Source organism: Rhinolophus sinicus, chromosome 1 (assembly GCF_057876585.1).
Source record: "Rhinolophus sinicus isolate RSI-liver-muscle chromosome 1, RSI-T2T, whole genome shotgun sequence".
NCBI classification, from domain to species: Eukaryota; Metazoa; Chordata; class Mammalia; order Chiroptera; family Rhinolophidae; genus Rhinolophus; species Rhinolophus sinicus.
In genome coordinates, this window is record NC_142501.1 from 30,752,602 (window position 1) to 30,771,635 (window position 19,034).

The 19,034-nt window shown below is 32.4% G+C and overlaps 1 protein-coding gene across 2 annotated transcripts in view; it reads left to right on the forward strand.

The window, feature by feature from the left end:
- The window catches only part of ATF7IP (activating transcription factor 7 interacting protein), a 115,409-nt gene that overhangs the window by 2,188 nt on the left and 94,187 nt on the right, over positions 1 to 19,034 (forward strand). Inside the window, exon 1 of one of the 2 annotated variants that reach the window (XM_088798085.1) lies at positions 14,363 to 14,502. The exons of the other annotated variant lie outside the window; for it this stretch is intronic. Within the exon in view, the coding sequence (XP_088654211.1) occupies positions 14,486 to 14,502 (17 nt within the window). The 5' untranslated portion in view covers positions 14,363 to 14,485. Of the gene's footprint in view, positions 1 to 14,362; positions 14,503 to 19,034 lie in introns of those variants that run through there. 2 annotated transcript variants of the gene reach the window in all.

The window sequence follows — 19,034 nt, forward strand, 5'->3', positions numbered from 1 at the left end:
AGAGAGAGAGAGAGAGAGAGAGAGAGAGAGTTTGAGAGTTTAATTTAAGTGTGTTTTTCCAGGACCCATCAGCTCCAAGTTAAGTAGTTGTTTCAATCTAGTTGTGGAGGGTGCAGCTCACAGTGGCCCATATTGTTAAGAGCACCGCGCTCTAACCAGCTGAGCTAACTGGCGCTCTAACCAGCTGAGCTAACTGGCTGCCCCTGGTTTATATATTTAAGCTGATGTTTTTATTTGAATATACAAATGATTGCCTTGTAGATTAATGTTAAGATTATAAGAGGTACTTGAAAACACTGAAGAACATAATGTACAATGTAAATATTTATTGATAGGTCAATTTTGCTGTCATGTTTGTTAAAAAGGCAAATACAATTCTATAAACTTAAAACTAAGATTGAAGAATTGTCTGAATATCCACTATTTGTTCATTTGTACTTTATCAATAACAAACATATTTTGAAATTGTGGTTTCATAGTTGTGATGCCACAAAATTTTGACACATATGCAGCATATATAAATATTAAAACTAGGTCACGCTACGCAAGAATGAAAGTGATTGGGGTCATTTAAAATCTTTTTAGTTTTATGAGCTTAAAGCCTCATAGTATTTAGTTTAGAAATAAAAGTTTTGATGGGGCGGCTGGCTGGCTCAGTTGGTTAGAGTGCGAGCTCTCAACAACAAGGTTGCTGGTTCAGTTTCCACCATGGGATGGTGGGCTTTGCCCCCTGCAACTAAAGATTGAAAACAGCGACTGGACTTGGAAGTGAGCTGCGCCCTCCACAACTAGAGTGAAGGACAACAACTTGGATCTGATGGGCCCTGGAGAAACACACTGTTCCCCAATATTCCCCAATAAAATTAAAAAAAAAAAAAAAAAAAGACAGAAAAAAAGGTTTAAGTCATACACCATTAAAATAGTCTCTTTTTCCCTTTAAAGTGTAATTTAAATGCATGATGGATATATTTAAACATTTTTTACTTATGATAGCACATTTGAAACATGTTGAAATTAATTAGCATTTAGAAATAATTGCCCTAAAAGTTTTGGTAATTTATGTGACTTTTCCTTGGTTGATTATTGATCGGTAACAATTGATCAGTTTTTTATTTGGATCATAATCTTATTCCTGTTCTTTAATTTAGTATTATAGATATTTTCCCATTTTGTTATTCTTTTAAAATATTTTTAATGATACATTATATTGTGAAAATATCCCAAATTATCAGATATTCTTCAAATATGTTTTTAAATGGCTACATGATGTCTCTATTTAGAATGTTCTGTGACTTACTAAACCTTTCTTTTCTTGTTGACCATTTTGTTTGTTGCCCATTTTTCTATTATAAATGCTACAGTGAACATCTTTGTACATGAGGCATGATCTGCATCTCATAATATTTCTTTGAAATTAGTATTGCAGAGGGCTTTTAAAGTAATTTACAAAATTGATAAAAACTTAGCTTTTTTGAAAAACATTTCCCATACCTCCATCAGTTTGGTGGTTGAAAATAGTATCTCATTAACTTCCTTTTTTTCATATTAACTAGTGAAGTTGAACTTTTTTATGTTTAATACATATATGCAGTTTTCTCATTTTGGGTGAAATTTTTGAGGATTTTTAGTGTATTTTTCTATGGTGGATGTTAATGTTTTTCTTGTTTATTTGTAACAGCTATTTATGGATATCAGCCTTTGGCTTTTCATTTTTTTTTTAGTTTATTTTTAAATTGCTCATGGTTTTACATATTCAGAAGTGTTATATTTTTATGTAGGCAAATGCACTGCTTTTTTCACTTGTGATTTCTTCCAGGACTTTTCTGCCTAGAAAATACTACATGTTGTGAGATGAATTAAATGTTCATCTATTTTATTTATTTTTTTCTAGATGTTTTAATGATCTTAACAAAAATTACGTTTTAATGTATATGGAGTTATTTTGACATACTATGTAAAGATGGGTTGCTAATTTCCATTGTTTCCAAATATCTTGTTTTCTTACACTTTTGTGCTGGTGATCCATCTCTTACTGCTTTGAGTTGCTTCTTTTGATCATAACTTGCAAGGTTTGAGCTATCCGTTCTGCTTCCTTTACTAGGGATAGTTAACTGGGAGTCCATTGCCCTTGGAGTTCCATAGGTAGGCCTAAAGAGTTCCATGGATTCCTTGATGTACACAATTTTATGTGAGTGTGTATATATACAGTTTTCTGGGGAAACAGTTACGGTTTTCATTAGCTTCACATAGGAATGCAATATAAAATCTAAAAGCAGTTTAACAACCACTGTATTTGAGGCCTTATTCATATAGCAGTACCGTATTTTATTTGCTGTAGTGCTATAGATTATGTAAATGTATGCAGGGACAATACTCATAATTCTTTTTCATGGTTTTTGGATTTTTTTTAGCTAGTCTTCCCTGTTTCTGCAGATGAACTGTAATTCATTCGGTTAAGTTTTTAAAAAGTCAACTCTTTGAGGTTTTGTTTAGAATTCCATTAAACCTAAATTGGGGTGAATTTAAATCTTTGTATTAATAATATTTGTTTTTCTTTATTCATGAATATGATACACTTCCTGCATATCTCACATAAAATGTACTGCTTTAAGAACTCTGTGATACCTATTACTTCTCACTAAGGTGTCATTTTACTGGTTTTCCTGTGCTTATACAATGTTAATAGGGATGAATTGGTAGAGTATATAGGACAGCATACATTTCTATTTTTAATCTGCTTCAGAACATGGTGACATGATGATAGTGCAAGTCTGAAGCTACAAGTGGAAAAAATATGTTGCTAAGATAAAATGTTCTATAATATTTGAAAACCAAAACTTTTTTTCTTTGGTTAACATACTTTTTTTTTTTTTTCAAATGGGGGAATTTTGAAAAGTTATCTAATTCAATTTCTGACCAGAATGGAACTTAATACTATACTAAAGGTAAAAGTTTTTGGTTTTGGTCTGTTCGGTAACATCCTTATAACATTTTAATGTTATAAGGATGCTTCCCTAATTATTTGTATAAATTCATTCTCCATTAAATCTATTCTTTGTGCTGATTGCATTGACGAGTATAGTCTTGATTAATAATGGTGTTTTCAGCTGTAATTCTACTTTACTATTTTTATAATGGGTATAGGAAAGTTAGGTTGTTGCTAAAATGTTTTTATTGAACTAATGAAACTTCAAATTGATGGAGGCATGAGAAGAAGAAACCAAAGAAGTAAAGATATAAATCAAATGGTAAAATATTATTGGCTTTATGAAAATAATTTTAAGAAGTAGGTAGAAATGTTAAAATATTGGCTTCTCTTAAGCATTTCCTTTTTTTTAAATGAAAAATATCCATCTTTGTGTCTTTTTCAAGTAAATGTGCTCACAGAAGTTTGTATGTTTTACTTTTTTTGAATCACCTTTGCCCTTACCTGAGAACTATTCCTAGTTCTGACAGATAATACTTGATTTTTTCAGACTGTAATAAGTGAGAACTAGCAAATTTTGGACTGAAGTGCTACTTGAGAAAAACTTATGGATAGTGGTAAGAAATGCTGTGTAACTAACATCTTGATAGTGAAGAGGTGTCGGATTTCAAGTGTTAGAAGCAAGAAGGTAAAATCTTAGTTTTGAGGTTATTTAGTTTGGTAGTCAGTATTCCTAGAGCTGAATCAGTATTTATACCATGTTTATTATGGTAATTGATATTCTCATTAATGATTCTATATCATAGAGACTGTTTAGTTATGTTTAACTTGTTCAGGAAAGCAAAGAAATGCATGATTTAGTTTAGAAAGTTTTCTATTTATATTTTTTTTAAGTTTTGAGGTATTGGAAAATTCATATATTGACATGCCTAGTTTTTCAAGGGAGTCACATGTAGAAAGAATTTTGAAGATAAAGTTCTTGCCTTTGCGTTCCTAACAGTAGTGGGGCATATTATAGATAAAAATTAGTATTTACACAACTAATTCCAAAAATATCATCACGTAACTCTGGGGAGCCATTGTCCCTGTCAGTTCCCTAAGCATCTAGAAATTACCTATCTATTAGTGGAGCTTCTGTTTTTAAAATTCTTGCCTATTTGATCTTGTTATATTCTTTAGAGAGCCCAAGATTTTAAAAATTACTTTACAATGTTCTTTCTCAGATTGTCTTGCAATCTACAGGGTAAATCCAATAGTTGCCCCTGCCATGTTAGCTTGTTCAAAACAGAAAAGTGAGTTCCACAAAATTAAACTTTGTTTATATGTGCTTCAAGTTGCACGGTGTAATGGAGACAGTATGAGTGCTGAGCAGCTCTTTAAGTTTTTAAGTCCTACAGAATGAGATCAGGGCACTAGATTTATACAATGTGAATGTTTGCAGTTTTGAATTTTTTTTTTAAAACTTTTTTAAAAAATATATTTTTAAGTGTGTTTTTCCAGGACCCATCTGCTCCAAGTCAAGTAGTTGTTTCAGCCTAGTTTTGGAGGGCGCAGCTCACACTGGCCCATGCGGGGATTGAACCGGCAGCCCTGGTGTTATAAGCATCATGCTCTAACCGACTGAGCTTCCCGGCCACCCCCAGTTTTGATTTTTAATCATTTGGATTTTTGAGTCTTAAAGGTAATGACTCAGGCCTCTCCTTGGCCACCTTCCAAAAAAATGTGGCTGGTTTAAGAGTATAGTTGATAGTGCCTTCCTGAGCGTCTTTATAATTGGACCTATATAAACATGAATGTCTGGGAAATGAAGATGACCTATTAACTTTACCATCAAAAATACTTATTCAGAATGTCTGCAATTTTTTATTGCTCAGAATAGTGTGAAAAATGTTTTGTATTATTTTGTATCTAATAGCTGAGAATAACTAACTGCATACCCTTTAGTTTGTGAGAGAGGGCCCCTTTGTATAATGATGATGTGAGGTAGTAGTGTCATAATGTCTTTCTATATAGATAATCCTTTCTCCCTTTCTTTGTTGTTTGTATAGCCCCTGTGTTACTTTGTGGAACTATTGTCTTGGTGGGTAACTAGACATTATGTGTATACCATGTTCCCCCGAAAATAAGACCTAGCCGGACAATCAGCTCTAATATGTCTTTTGGAGCAAAAATTAATATAAGATCAGACCGGGTATAATGTAATATAATATAATACAATATAATACACAGTCTTATTTTACTATAAGGCCAGGTTTTATGTAATATAAGACCTGGTCTTATATAATATAGTATTATATAAGACCAGGTCTTACATTAATTTTTGCTCCAAAAGATGCATTAGAGATGATTGTCCAGCTAGGTCTTATTTTCGGGGAAACATGGTAGCATTCTGTGGCACTTTTACATTCTAATAAGAAATCTGAATTGTATGTTAGAATAGTGATTCTCAGAACTGACAGCTGTAAAAAGATCTCTTCTTGAGTCAGTAATTCTCAAAGATAATACCTTCTTCCATTTTGTAGAAAGGTAACCCTGAAGGTGGGAAGTGAGTCTGTTTCCGGGACCAAGAGAAAAAGCGTTTGGTGAAACTGATGAATGATGACTGCTTCAGCTCATTCTCAACTAAGGCTTTGGAGTTTAGGAATGTATTTGCCCTGTTACCCGTATTAGATTAAATGCCTTAATCAAAGGAAGAAATGGGGGAAGAGAAAAAAGACTATTTTTGAACTTTTGTTCTTCCTTTTAAGTGGTAAATGTCAGGAGCTGACTGGATTGCCATAAAGGCTAAATATGTTTGAGAGACTTCATTAGTATTATTTAAGGATGATAAATATTTACTTCTCTCATACAACAGTGCAGAATAAGACTGTTTAGGGTTTAGAGATGGCTTTGGATTAGCATACGGTTTCCATATGTTGAACGTGGTTTCTAGGTTGAACACGACTATACCCCAATTTCACCAGCCAGGGGCAAGGGAGAAAAAGAAAAAGGGCAATTGGAGTCCACACTTAGTTTTTTGAGAACATGACCTGGAAGTGGCACATATCACTTTGACTTACGTTTTATGGGCAAAAATTTAGTCATTGAGACATACTTAGCTAGGAAAGGAAGACTGGAAAATGTAGTATCCAGTTGGACAGCCATGTGCCCAACTAAAATTAGAGAATTTTATAAAAGGGGAGAAATGGATATGAGAACAACTAGAATTTCCTACTACAAAAGGAAGTTGGAGAAATGGTTTAAGTAGCTCATAATTTGATATTGAAAACTTTTTTTTTAAGAGATCCAGTTATAACTCTGTATATCTTCCCTTGAAATAGAATTTCGGAGAGCTCCATATTCATGATTTGTGGCCAAGGTTCTAGTTATTATAAATATTTATCTTATGTGTTAGAATTCCTTCTTTCTCCTTGCCTTGAAAACATATTAAATCATGATTAGTTTTGTAAGAATTGGAATTTTAAGTTTTAAAACTCAGCGTAATATTTTTGAACCTTTCCAGTTAACTCACTTATTTTAAAAGGATGAAGGACTGTAGTTAGATTGTGAGTGACATTTATTTGAACTGCTTGTTTTAGTCTCAAAGTTGAGTTTATGTTACCATTATCTTTTTTTTTTTTTCATTTGTAACTGTATGTGTAAAATACACATTTTCAGGATGGGAGAGTTGATTTTTGAGGGTCTTGTAATATACACAGATAAAAAGATTGTAGTCATAAATTCTTTGCATATAGATAAAACTTACCTGATTAATAAGTAATTAAAAGTAGCTTTCTGTAGATGCGAAGTAAAACAGTAAATATTTGTAAGGCACAGAAAATGGGAGTCTTCCTTGTGGGGAGATCAAGGAGATCTTAGTATGTTAGGAGAACTCTAACTCCCTGATATAAATCCTCGATTTTTGTAAGTATGAGTCATGACTGCCATGGTGCCTACATAATATGCCTAGTAAAGGATCTGTTATTCTCACTTGAAAGTTCACTAATTTCTCTTTTTATTTTGTTTTGCTTTGTATCTCTTTTAAAGACATTTATTCCTTTCTGCTTTTATGTTTATAGTTATTTGTGTAGTACTTTATAAGCTTCCTGCAGTTAGGAATATCTTATTGACATCCCTGACAAATGTCACATTTTAAAGAGAAATCCCTTTGAATTAGGTAAAACTAGACCATGATAAGGTCACTTTTAAAACTATAAAATTGCTTTCTACAGTGCCTATCTTAATATTCAATAAGTATTTGCTTATTGAAAAAAATAAAACCCGTTTGTTTCAAGTGGAAGTGAATAAAAGGGGGGAATAAGATATTCTAGCTCCTTTCTTTCATTTAACTCATGATTATTCACAGATATTAGAACTTTTGCTTTTCAAAATGATTGAACATGTAATTTAGTTAAACAAGCACCTACTAGATTGTTAAAAGATATGGTAGGCACTTTGCATATGAAAAATTGTAAATAATAAAATAATTTTTAGAAAAAATTCTTAAATCTCATTCATTTAAGAAACAAGAAAATTAATTACCTATACATAAGTTTCTAAAATATAACTCTGAAGGACATGTATATATAAATTAATAAGGGTTTGATGAAAAGATGGAATGATATAATTTTGTGTTTTGTGTAATTCTCTCCTTTCCCTCTCAGACTTATTTTAAGTGATTTAAAAATTGGAAGGTAAAAACAAACAAATAGATCAAATATATGGTGATGGAAGGAGAACTGACTCTGGGTGGTGAACACACAATGTGATTTATAAAGGATGTAATACAGAATTGTATAGATAAAATTTATGTAACTTTACTAACAATTGTCACCCCAATAAACTTAAGAAAGAATAAAATAAAAGACAAAAGACTTCCCTAAAATCAGTTAATACTACAGTGAAGTGGAAAGAACAGTAATTTTGTATTGGGACCTAAGCAATTAGAGTCTCCCAGCAGTATTCTTTATATATAAAATGGTGATACCCTCTACCTGTTAGGGTCTGTGTGAGGATTAAAAGAGATTAGATATATAAAATGCTTAGCATTTGTTTTGACACATTTTTCTTCTCTGGCTTCAGTCAATTCAGGCATGAATATTTGCTAAGATGCAGCTATGTGCAGCTATAGGGAGCCCTGAAGTGCAAGGAGATATGTATAAAATGACAGTGTTCTTGATTACTGGAGCTAGAATTTAAATATATTTAAAAAGTGATTTAGAAATGTAGGTTTGATAATACCACTCACTAGTAGGGAAAATAAGTATTTAGAAAAGTAGTTGATTTACAAAGATTTGTGAGGGAGTCCAGCTTTAGTACTGATTCATTAAATTAAAAAAAACAGTATTTAAAGACTGAAAACCCTGAGATTACTAATTTTACCGAGTGTACAGTAAGCCTCTTCATGGTGAAAAAGCAGCCATTTTTCACATTATTTACCTTCAGTGGTTGTCACATTTTTTCAGACAACCATCATTCCCAAAGTTAGATATAATGTCATTTATTTTGGGTACTAAATCCACGTAGGATTATCCCATTTTCTTTTTTAAATTTCAAGTGCAAAGTCCTTCCTCTCCCTTTGTTTACCTTCCAGTTATGGAGCTTGCTGGATATGCTCACTCAAAACTGAGGCAAAACAAAGTGTCAGTTTTCTTCCATAACCTTTTCTTGGCCAAGCACCTGCCCCTTAAGGCACAGATTTGACCATATGTTCAATAATTTTTTGATTATTTATTTTGATGTTTTATTTTGTTTGACCATTTTATTTACATAGGTCTAATGAGGTTAACAACACTATATCCATTTGATATAAGGTTTAAGAGTTAACTTCTGTCTAGATGTTGTAAAGTATAATAATTATCTTAATTATTTTTATCTGCTTTATTATAAGATCAGGAACCAAAAGCCATCTAACTTACCTCAATGAATTTTTACCAGCAGTACTTAAAATGGTAGGGTATCATGGTTCTTTGGAGATTCCCACATTTATCAATTTTCGTTGTCTGTCTGGAAGTGATATTCTTTAATCCCATTAAAGCTGAGAATCCATAAGTTACAGAAGAGATACTAAACTGATTTTTGCTGTGAAGACTTAGTAGGCATATTTTCTACATTTGAGATGCAGTCTGTGTTTTCTGTCACATGTAATTATGAGATTTGCTTTTAAAGGTCACATTTCTCTTGTGGTCATGGTTACAAATTTGATTTATCCAATTTTATCCAGGTAGGAAGGAAAACAGATTCCTATTGTAACTATATGAACTAGTCATTAAAAGTAGAGGCTCAGTGATGACACTATACAATATTTAATCACTGTTCTAAGTAGTTTTTTAGACAAAGCTAATCAGTATATTCAATAATTTTATACATAAGTGTTCTTAAAATGTTCTGATGGTTTAGTAACAAACTATATAAAGGTCTTTCATAGGATTTTTTTTCCCTTTGGAATTCTGAGTATATTCAGATCAAGATATTATTTAAAATACTATTTATACAAAGTATACTTTAATTAAGGGTTAAATATAGAATAAAAGAATAGTATTTTTCTATATCACCATTAAAAATAAAATATTAACCACAATTAAATCAGTTCATTGAGTCCTAAGTTGTTCTTGTTTTACTGACCTAGGATTAAATTATCTAACTTACACAAAATTGTCTTCACCAGACTAACAGAATCATGGAAATCTTGAACCATTCTCTTCATACAGTTATGACAGATGTTGATTCATGAAGGTAACGCCTGTGTTCATGAGTCTCTTCCACATAATAATGGTGAAGGTGATTTGGTACAGTCCTTTACTAAGGATCTTTTTGATGTTTTTAGAAGACAGATTTTTCCCCCTTAGGTATACTGGCAGTAAGGATATTGACTTCATTTTTGTTTCTGAGTCTCATTGCTCCAGCCTAGCCTAGTTTACTCTCTACATCTGGTACACCACTATCATTCCTAGAATTTTATTCGCCATTGTGGGATTTTCTTTATCCTTTTGTGTAGGACCCTTGTTTTCTGTGTCATGTCTTCTGTCATTAGGGGGAGGGGACCATATTTTCTGATAACTGTTTGAGAAAGAGTATACTGTGGGTATATTTTTTGAGACTGTGTGTCTGAAAATTGCCATTTTATGTTTTTAATGCTTGATTGATAGTTTGGCTAGGTATAGAAATCTAGGTTAGAAATAATTTTTTTTCAGAATTTTATGGCACTGCTTTATTGCCTTCTTGCTTCTATTATTACTGAGAAATGTGAAGCCAGTCTTATTTATGATATTCCCCTCACTGGAAGTGTGTAGTATCTGTTACTAGTCACCAACATTCTGAAAGTTTATCATTGGTGCCATTCATTGGGTTCTTACAGTTTGGCAACTCTTGCCCTTCCGTCCTGGGCATTTTACTTACATGAGATCACTGGTGATATTTTCTTCTGCTACTCTGTCATTACAATGTGAGTTTTGGATGGAAACTCTAATTTTTTTTATGTTTCCCCCCTATTTACAACTTTCTCTTTTTGCTCAGAATCAGCTTTGTCATCTAGTTCTTCTACTTAGTTTTTTTATTTTTTCTATCATGTTCTTAATTTATGTGTTTCATTCCTTGCCTGTAGTATTCTATTCTTGACACATGAATACAACATCATTTCTGATCTGTGGATATTAATGATTTTTTTTTTGAAGTTTTGTTCCTGTGTAGTCCATTGCTTGGTGTTTTTTAAAGTTGTATTTATTTATTTTATTTATTTTTTAGTCTTATTTGTCAGTTTTGAACTTCACTATATGCTGATTTGGGTGGGCTATTTTTGGAGAGCTCCCAAGATCTTAAGATCTTGTTTCTTGGACTTGTTAGTATCTCCAGAGAATGGTCTTCCATTTTCATATATGGAAAATCAGGGTCTGATTTCCACCATTCTGGGAGATTAATGGAGGAAGAGGAATAGGAGTCTCTGCAGTTAGTACATAATCATCTCTACTTGGTATGCTACTCTCATTTTAAGTTGTTTTCAGACTTTTGCTAGGATTGGGATAAGCAGGTATTCAGTGAAATGTGGTGAAGGCATCTTAATGCTACACAAATAGTTTTCATTAGTATTTCCTTTTTTAGTCACACCATCCTACTGTTTGCTCCCTTCCCCCCAGTTTGCAAAGGTGCCTAGTTCTCCTAGTTCCTATGTTTTTTGAAGTTGCCACCATGTGAATCAAATTGGTTCTTAACCTATTCCACTGTAGCCTGGAATGTGATGTTTTGGGAACTGCTAAGTTAGTTACCAATAGTTCTGTTTATTTTTCAGCTCCCCAAATCTTTCCAGCTATTGTCTTTTTTACTTTTCTCCCTATTCTTGAGGATTTATGCTTTAAAAAAGTATCTTTACTGTAGTTTTAATGGGCTTTGAGGGAATGAAGTTAGCTTTAGTTTACCATCTTAATGCCCTTCTAATGTTCCTTTTCTCTTTTAATACAGGGTGCATAATGTTGATAATTAAAGTGTGTTGTAACTTTATAAATTATATTATAATAAAAGTAACTTGTAACTTGATAATTAAAGTAGCTTGTATAATTGTGTTAACTAAATAAATGAAAAATGTATTTGCTTCCTACTCAATACAGTAAAACCTTTTATTTAGGTTGTATGAAATTTTCAGTATTTTAATATAAAAATTTTTCTAATAGTGTGATATACTGGGGGTGCCAAAAAATGTATACAAGAGGACACTTTGGTCAACATTGCTCAAGCAGTAGTTCACTGTAATCAGAAGTGTCTGAACGCTGATGGTAACCACTAGAGCACCTCTTGTAATTGCAGAAGTCAAACGTGAAGTGTATTCCTCATTTGTTATTGTTATATATTGAGTATTATAATTTTAATATGGTTTTCCTTTCTTAAAATGTGTATACATTTTTTTGGCACTCTCTGTATATAAAAAGTACAGCACTTGATTATAGCTAATCTCTTCTAGTTCTTACTACTTGTGTGACCCCCAACAAATAATTACATTTTCTGGCCATAAAATTTGAGATTATAGGACTCTTACTTTCAGGGTCATTTTAAGAATGAAATGAAAAAAATATGTGGTAAATGCTAGTTTTTATTTAGGAAAAGATAAAACATTTGGTAATCATGGAAATGTTTAACATTAAAAATAGCTTTTTAATATGCTTGCTTTTACACATAAACAATGATTGGGTTTATTATGACTCAACATCAAAAGCAAATATAATCTATTTCATCATATAATCAAGCTATGTTCTTTCTTAGTAATATTTAAAATTTAGAGGTAAATGATATGCATATGTTCTATAATTTTCTATAGACTTTTAGAGTTCAACTCTTCTAAGCACATACTAGCTCCTACTATGTAGTGTCTAAAAAACACTGAAAACTGAACAAAGCTCCACAAAAAGTATTTTTCCACTTTGGGTTTTGAAGTGCAGAAGTTAATAGGCCAAGATTAAAGAACAGCTTGGTGAACTTATTAGTTGACTTATTCTTCTTCCTGGAAAGTAAGAGTTGAGATCCAAAAATGAAGAATTTTTTGAGATGTAGAATTTTTTGAGATTTTTGTGGTAGAAACAAAAACACTGGAAATGTTTCAACTCACCATCTATTGAGCAAATAAATATTGTGTTTCACACTATGGAAGTGAGTGGAAAATTAAGATGTGATATCTGTCCTTTAGGAACACATGTAAAGATATAACTAATGAAATTTGGTAAGTATAATGATGGTATGTGTAAAAGAGCTTAAGAGGGCAGTTATACCTAGTTGGGGGATGGACATAGTGGGGAGAAAGGAAAGTAAGGAAAGGATTGTCAGTGATAAATAGGTTGAATTGTGAATAGGACATTTGAGGGTTTGTTACATAATTTAAATCTTTGTGGAACAGACTTCCAAAAGAATCTATTTACTGAGTATCAGAAGCTGTTCATCAGATAGCTCTAAATGTTTTGGCTATTTGTCTCCCCGTTAACCTTAGTCACATTTTAGTGCTGCAGTAGTAATGTCTGTTCTGTTCAAATTTTTCCCATTTTACCAACCTATTGCTTTTAACAAATAGATTTGAGCCACCTCAGAGAATTAGTAATATTTTTGAAGAATTAATGTGGCTTGGGTCAATTATAACTTTTTTTTTTTCTGATAAAGTACGTAAAGCAGTTTTTACATACATTATCGAGTTTGCCTCCTGGAGAATAAAGACCTTTTAAAAGCTGAGTAGTTTTTTTTTTCTGTTTTTTTTTTTTTTTTAACTTTTATTATGGAAAATTTCAACTATATACAGAAATAGAATGAAATAATGAATTCCATGTGCCCAGTCACTCAGCTTGAAAAATCAATTTAGGGGGCCTTTTAGCTATATCCCTACTTCTCCCCCAGCAGTTTTAATAAATACCTGTATCAAGTGGAGGATTGAGACTTGATAGCATAGGGCAGCTAAATTTTAGGAAGGTAAACCAAGGAAGAGAGAAGAAGGTGAATTTCCTAGCTGATGTGAGCTATCAAGCAAACAGGTTCTTTCTCTGCTTTAATCCTTCACTTCTCTTAATGGCTAGCTTAAAACCAAGACACATTTGTTGATTACACTCTCAAATTTGGATAATATATCTACTTTCAGATTGAATTTTATCCTTTTATTCTTCCTATTTATTTTTTCCCCAAGAGTGTCCACATTATTTTTATTTGCTTTTCACCCATGTCAAAATGTTGGGAGGTCTGTGGCAGGGCACGAAATTGAATTTGCCCTGGGACCAAACACTCATGTGGGAATGTCTTTGTGACCATCTGGACTACAAAAGAGAAGAAATTTTTATCTTTATGGCAGATTACTCAAAATATGCTTTGTTGCCATCATAGGCCTAATGATTCTAGGCACTCCCCGGCAGATATTTAAAATTATTGTCAAGATTCAAATATTTGATTGCAATCTTTAACCTTTCTGCTAGAGTTGAGCACTTTGGCGGCTTAGATTCTGTGGGAAAAATCTTTAATTAGCCTTCTATAAGTGGAAATTGACTCTTAGGATTTAAACAGCTTAATTTTCCAGAAATTACAAAAATTGGCTTTCTTTTCATGATAAAAGTACTACAAAAGATTTTTTTTAAAAGGCCTTGAGCAGAGTTTGACTTTTTTTTTCTGGACTGAAATGGAGGCTTTCTTTCAAGTAAATTCCCTGATGTTTGCTGTGTGTGAATTGGCTCCATCTCAGTAACTGCTAATATGTGGCATGGACTTGAAGCTGTCTGGGATCTGGATGTGCCCAAAGTCTGTATTGCAAGTCCGCACACACAGGCATTATGTTACAAAACTGGCTTGCTGCCTTCTCTGTTTTCTGTGTCCTGAGTAGCTGCATTGTTTGTTGCAGTATATGCATTAGCTGTTGTCTGTGTTCAGTTTCCTGCAGGCTGACAAAGTGGGAGGGGTTTTGTTTGATACATAGCTGAGTTTTTCACTGTGTGAGTTCTTGAGTGCACATTGCAGCCATCTTAATTACACTTTAGTGCAACTGAGACAGTGCAGCTGTCTCAAAATGGCTGCTAACCTAGTCTTTGTAGCTGCTTAGGCAGCAACTATGCCAGTGTGGAGATTTGTCACATGCATCAAGACAAGAGGTAAGAACCAATTACTCTTTATTTTTTAACATTTTAATTAAAAAACATTTGAATTTTACTGAGTTTACATAGGAAGGCAAACTTAGAGCTTGCTTGCTAGGAGGTTCAAATGTTTGCTGATAGAACCTTTAAGCCTCTATTATGGAAACAGTACATAGGATGGTGAGGTCAAAGGTTAAATTCCTGTAATTTCTCACCATCTTCTGCTCTGTCATTACCAGAACATTTGATCACCACAGTGGTGCTTTTCTGGCTCTCATTAACTTAATATTCCTTTTGTGTTGGATATTTTAGTTTGCTTGATATTTATTTGTAGAAATAAAAAACATTACATTAATCTGAATAGATTTTTTTTTTTTTAAAGAAGCCATAACTAAACCTTGTTTTGCACAGTGTGATTTTTCTGGGTGTGTATGTGTGTTGTGTGTATATATATGTGTTTTAGAGGTATTGTTTGGTAGCTTTTTGGGAAGAATGTTAATTCTCGGTATATAAATCATAGTTACAGAAGGAACATTTTTTTTTTTTTTTAAACACTGTTAGACTTTTTGTACTATGGGTTTCAATTCTTTTTCATTGTGCTGCCTCCTCCCGGCCATCCAATTATTTCACATTTTTAATGGTGCTAACTTTTTATCCTGATTACTTTTGCTTAAATTGGCATTCAAATGCAGATTTTGAATTTAGAAATAAGTTTACATCTTCTAGGTCGGGATATCTGTTTTCTTTATAGCTTAGTATATTCTAATGCAACAAAACTGAAATAAATACTCAATTTTTAAGTTAATTAACTGACATTAATTGTTGATGACCATTTAGTCTTAGTTTAAACCTGTGGTATATTTAAAAGTAATGCAACTCAATGATTTTGTGAATTTAGTTTCAAAAATTTCAAAAAGCTTTCTCAACGTCGTTCTGAAATAGAAACATTTATTGAGATACTCGAAGTCCACAGTGACCCAGAAAGGTGGGAGAGTTAAATCCTTATTCACGTATGCAGATATGCAGAAGTTATACTTTTAACATTAATGTTTAAATAACAGTACTTAAAAAAAATTTTTTTTAATGATATAGTACATTTTTCTAGCTTTGTCAATAGAGTATTATGAATATATCCCTGACTAATATGACATAGAACAGTAAGTTTTGAACTTTCTAAATACAACAACCTTTTAAAAAACAGTAATTTTTTGCACATTAAATTCTTATGAAGGACTTCAGTATATAAAAGTGATACATAGGTTATTTTACTATTGTGTACTTATTTTATAATGTAAATTTATAACATTTACTTTTAAGTTATATATTAAAATGAGAACAATTAGGCTGTTATGATGAAAACAAAAGTTTACAAATAGAGAACATATGACAATTATGATCTTGTATTAGTATCAGTATCCAGGTTGCTTATTTGTAAAGCTCCAGGCGCTAAGGGACTGGAATTCAGTTTGAAGAGTATTCTAGAACGTAACATTCTTTATGTTCTTTTTTGACTTTCATGAAGATAGGTTATAAGATCTATATTTACACAATTTAACAGTTTAAAAAAATTGCTCCCTTGCTACAAAATTGTGTTTATCCTATTTTTTTCTTTTTAAAAATAAAATAATCGTTTTTCCTAACTTAGTGTTCAGTGGCCTAAAACATATCACTAGCGCAGTTTCATCAACAGCTTTAGCACATTTATTTCACTTTCATTGACTGACTTTGTAAAGTTGTGACTTTTTAAACATAATATGGTAGATTTTCATAACATGAACATTACTTTATGTAAATCTCCTAAAAGAGAAAAATAAAAAGAAATTCAGTACATGTGAGAGATTCTGTCCATCATGCCTTTCAGTAAGGTTGTGCCCTGAAGTGGGTATGACATAGGAAAGTGAATGTACTGTGACTATAATCATTCTTATTTTCATGCCTCTCATACTATGAACAGCTCACTGTTTCAAAAATTTCATGCAATTCAAGAAGCCGTCTTTTGATATTCTTTCTTGCTGGAGAAAAACTGGCTAGGTTGAAATTATTAATCAATTTATGTTGGTCTTCAGAGAAGGACCTGAGGGAGATTTTAATGATCTACTCTTTTTGCCTTCTTCTGTGAACTATAACATTTATCTCCACCCTCCTCAAGGTGACCCCACTAATTATTGTACATGGGGAAACACTAACACTCTGTTTACTCAAGATATTGCTAATTCTTTCAGTGCCATGTTGCATTTTTGCAACTATGAGCATAAACTAGATCCCACTGGGATTATTACTTTTGGAATTGGTAACAGTTTCAAATTTTCTATGCTGAATTCCAAGTTGGCTATTATGTTGGATAGTTGAGGGCATAATAAATCTGGGAGCTGGATAATTGAGGTTTTATATTACTATTTTGTCACTTCTTGTCCTCCCCATTTGTTTACTCTTTTTCATAAGCCATTTTATTAGCATAGGACTTTAAGGGAAATGTTGAGGTAGTGGAAAGAACATTGACCATTAGTTCAGACCTAAATGTGAATTCTGTTTTTACCACCCTTTTCTTATATTGGCCAACATATTCCATTTTCTGCCTCGTTTCCTCATCTGTAAAATGGGAGAAAATTTCTATCTATTTGGAAAGGATATGCTGAGGATCGGTTTATAATGTTTCTGAATAGTACCATGAAATACTCCCCAAATATCTGGTATGCTAATTTTCTTGTAATATTTGAATGCATTTTAGTTTATTTGCTTCTCAGATGTCATATACTTTCTTAGATGTGATTGGATCAGAAATTGTAGTATGTTTAAAAATTATGGGAAATTTCTCATAAAACTCATGCTCAGAAGCAAAAAGTACTAAGTACCATGTTTCCCTGAAAATAAGACCTAGCTGGACAATCAATTCTAATGCATCTTTTGGAGCAAAAATTAATATAAAACCCGGTATTATAGTATATTATATTATGTTGTATTATATTATATTTAGAGCTGATTAGAGCTGATTGTCCGGCTAGGTCTTATTTTCAGGGAAACACGGTATATTGACTTGGTACTATCATATATTTTCTACTGGGTCCTACTCTGTTAAATAAATTAACCAATATAGAATGTTTGCATTAAACAGAAGAGTGGGAGAAATGTTTCAGTTCTAGTCTGGCTGAGTTCTCCAAATATACAGTGAGAAAAGAATTTCTCTAAATAGGTGACATGAATTCAGAGCCTAGAATTTTCTGTTTCAGTACAAAGGAGAATCTTAAGAACAGTATAGTTCTCTTTCAGTGGCCACAAACTGGGAGCCAACAGACTTATTTTATCCTTTAGCCACTGTCCTATTTCTCTAGTTGTTGATATTTAAAGCTGTCAGATATTACACAAAAATGGATATCTCATCACTTGAAAAATAGAAGATTGGGCAGTACTAGGAGTGTGTTTCTGTTTGAAAAAAATAATCTCAGCTGAGTAGCTACTGTCCCTTTCAGATAGGGCCTAGTCCTCACATCTGGTCTTCTTCATTAATTCATATTACCTGCTGGGCCCTTGCAAGCTGTTCCTTTTAAATCCCTATCCTACTTACTTGACAGATTGTTGGCAGCCTTTAATATTTAAAATACAGCTCCTAACCAGAGGAAAGTAAACATAAGAAAAATCCAGTCTACTTCATTTGGTAGGGGAGAAGCATATGTAAAGTCAGTTTACTCTTTAGAAGATAGGGCACATTTGCTAACCATTAGCTTTGTCCAGATTTTTATATTGGAGTACTGTGGTGGCTGATTGAAGGAGATACAGCCGACATTAACAAAAGTGACGATTGAAAGTAAACAGATTAAAGAAATACTAATTAGAAGCATAAAAGTACTTTCAGGTATTTTAATATAACAATAAGTTGTCTTTAAATGTTACCATTGTTAAATGTTATCACTGTTTATCAGCTTGATGTTCTTGATGATAGTAAATAAGAAAAAATTATATTCAAGATAAGCAGTTTACTGAACAGGTAAATGAAATATATTTTATAAAAGATTTTCGTCTAAATTGATTGAGCTAAGAAGTTTTAGCACTGAAAATGAGTAAGTTCCTAATAGAAAGTTTTCTTAACGGCATTAGACTAGATAATTTCATAGGCCATTATAAACTTATTTTTGTTAAAAGTTTGCTTCTGTTTAACATTCGTTGTCTCAATTATGTGAACTACCTTGATGATCCATGAAACATGGTAGTTTATAATCATGATCTGATGTGAATTTGAATTCCACATTTTCCAGAGTGAAAGCCAGCTTCTTAGCATTCATGTGATACCACGACAGTAGTAACTCTAGCGAAGTGCTAAAAGAATGTTATTCTTTTTTGGAAAATGATTTCCAAGTTAGAGGGAAAACTTCAGTGAAAATTGAAAAAGCAGTTAACTTGCACAGGAAACATGGACTGCACTGCTTTCCTCCTCCTCATACTCCGAAAAGAGAATGTGATTTGGGAGAAAGCTTAAAGTCTATTAAAATAAGGGATTAAAAACAATTGCTCAGTTTAGAACTTTCACAGAGTGTTCTCTGTTAATAATTGGTAAC